We start from the raw sequence: 2,815 nt of genomic DNA on the forward strand, positions 1-2,815 counted from the left end.
CTGTCTGTCTCTCTGTCTCTGTCTCTCTCTCTTTCTCTCTCTCTCTCTCTCTCTCTCTCTCTCTCTCTCTCTCTCTCTCCCCTCCCTCTGTCCTGAACTCCATCATAAACAAAGGGAGATTTACGCTCGTTGCTAAAGTATTGTTTTTATCTCTCACTATAAGTGAACGACAACTCCCAGTGGAAAAATCACACCGGAATGCATTGCATCGTGGAGAAACTAAAAGCGTTCTGGTTGTATTCGGCACAAGTCAAAGCCAAAACGAGCGAAGGCTTTAGCATCTCGAAGCTTTCCAAACGCTGCCTGACTGAAGAAGGAGGTGAGTAAGAGTTTCGTAACTTTTCTTTTTAACTTATTGAATGTTCACTTTCTGGTCATTCGACAATGCCTGAAGATGCGCTGTTTGTAGACATACAACAATATTATGCATTCTATGAAATACTCGTATATAAACTCGTGTTTCTGATTTGTATATATGATGGTTCGAAATGTGCCGAAACGTTGCCTGTTTTTGCTGCTCCTCGGAGTATTTTCCCGATTTGTCTTTAAAGAGTTAAGTCATTGGCGCCAGAATACAAAACCATGTGGCACGGTTAGACAATCTTTTAGGGATAAAACGTAAGCCTATAGGGTGTGCATTATTGATTGATGATGCAAATATTTTTGAAATTCAAAGGGAAGCGAGAATTAGAAAGCAAATTGAATGCAATCTAGTTGGGAGCACAATTTGACTGTGGGTGGGCGTATTTCCCCTTTATCTTTTACCCTGTGGATTCCCTTCCAACACTTTCTTTGTTATGCAGCTCCATGACTTCCTGAGAGTATGTCTAGTCCATCGCCACCACCTTCTGTCTACCTCATCTCTGACCGGGATCTGTCTGTTTTCCTTAACACTTCCTCATTGGTGACCCTGTCTGTCCATCTGATCCTCAGTAACTTTCCTAGACACTTGCTAAAGAAAACCTGGATACTCTTTATGCAAGTCTGTGATGCGTTCTATGTCTCACATCAAAACAACAGGACTGACTTCACTTTTGAATTGAAAATCCTCAGCTTTGTTCGAAGTTAAATATATCTGGTCTGCCAAACCCTGTTCAAATATATGAAAGCGGTCTTTGCTTTTCCAATGCGGGACTCTATTTTAGCACCTGATCCTCCCTCTCTGTCAATTATACTCCCAATATAGCAGAAGGATTCAACGCCTTCTAGTGCATTTCCTTCTATTGTGATCTGCTCCTTTCATTGAGCATCTGTCCTTAGGACCTTTGACTTTTCAGGGTTGATCCTCAATCCAACAGACTCTGATAGGCTGTTTAATACTAAAGTTTTGCTTGCATCTTTCCCTGGGTGTGCGACAGAAGCGCCAAGTCATCTGCAAAATCCAGATCGTCCAACTGTGTCCATGGGGTCCGCTGTATACCATTTCTGTGTCCTCTGGTGGTTTCCTTCATCAGCCAATCAATCGCCAGTATGAAGAGGAAAGGTGATAGTAAACATCCATGTCTCATACCAATCTTGATGTAAAAGCTTCCAGTGAGCTGGCCGTCATGCTCAACCCTGCAACTTGTCCTTTCGTACGTGCTCTTGATGAGGTTCACCAACTTCGGTGGAATTCCGTGATGTCTTATTATCTTCAATAGTGTTGCTCGGTACTTACTGTCAAAGGCCTTCTCATAGTCTATGATGTTGACGATCAGCTGGGAGATCCACTCCAGGGACTGTTCAACAATGATCCTCATCATGGCAATCTGGTCTGGGGTTGAGTGATTTTTCTGGAAACCAGCCTGTTCACCCCGTAGTCTTAGATCCGTTGCAGTCTTGATTCTCTCCCGAATGATTCTGTTGAAGACCTTACCTGGTATTGAGAGAAGAGTGACCCCTTTGTAGTTGCTGCGGTTGCTGAGATCCCCCTTTTTTGGAAGCTTCACGGATTGTCCTTCTTTCTAATCCATTGGGAACTTACTCTCATTCCAGATCCTGGTTAACAGTGGGGGAGGAGGTCTGCCGTCACATTGGCATCAGCTTTTACGGTCTCCGGTGGAATCTGATCAGGACCAGACGCTTTAGAGTTTTTCAGCTTCTTAATGACATCCAGCGAATTATTGTGCCTAAGTAGTTTTATTTGGGTGTTCGTGGAGTTTTGCTTTTTATTTGAATACATTTTGTTTTGTCTCTTTAAACATTTTTGTGAATGTTTTGTTTTGATTTTAGTCAGAGAAGTAACTTTTTGGTGAAGAAAACTAGGTGGGGGCTGAAGCTGCTGGTCCGACGTCACCGTATATCACTGTTCAGCTCTATGACATAACCAGCCATGTCTGTTTCTCATACTTTAGGTTTGTGATACAACCATTCACGCCTCATTTTCATACTTTATCCAGAGATACTACCATCCATGTCTCATTCACACACCTTAGCTCTGAGATACAATCATTCAGTTATCATTCTCGTATTTTAGGTTTCTAATACAACCATTTACGACCATTCTCACATGTTAGCTCTATCGTTATAATGCTACCCAGCAACCACGGAACACAGCCTTTAACGTCACAGACTCACACTTTACTTTTTACAAACAGTCCCTTCACCAGTGAACTTTACAGCAACGCTGTCGGACAAGAATTCAAAGGTTGTTGTCCGCTTTTCTGAACTTGCTCCAATAGAGCGGCGACAGCCAGTACGCTTTTACTTCGTCAATAAGACATTGGATACCAGAAAGGGCGACCTCGATTACTGCGAAAAAGAAGTTAGGCCGTTTAAGGTAAGTGGGTCTGAAGAAGACAAGAAAGACAAGATAATGCATGAGTATATATATATA

The 2,815-nt window shown here is 42.5% G+C and overlaps 1 protein-coding gene across 1 annotated transcript in view; it reads left to right on the forward strand.

The window, feature by feature from the left end:
• The window catches only part of LOC101845017 (receptor-type tyrosine-protein phosphatase eta), a gene marked incomplete in the record, with an annotated part of 74,747 nt that overhangs the window by 28,843 nt on the left and 43,089 nt on the right, over nucleotides 1-2,815 (forward strand). Inside the window, 2 exon segments of the mRNA XM_013085217.2 lie at nucleotides 164-319; nucleotides 2,577-2,758. Coding sequence (XP_012940671.1) covers nucleotides 164-319; nucleotides 2,577-2,758 — 338 coding nt within the window.

This window comes from Aplysia californica, unplaced genomic scaffold (assembly GCF_000002075.1).
Source record: "Aplysia californica isolate F4 #8 unplaced genomic scaffold, AplCal3.0 scaffold00357, whole genome shotgun sequence".
NCBI lineage: Eukaryota > Metazoa > Mollusca > Gastropoda > Aplysiida > Aplysiidae > Aplysia > Aplysia californica.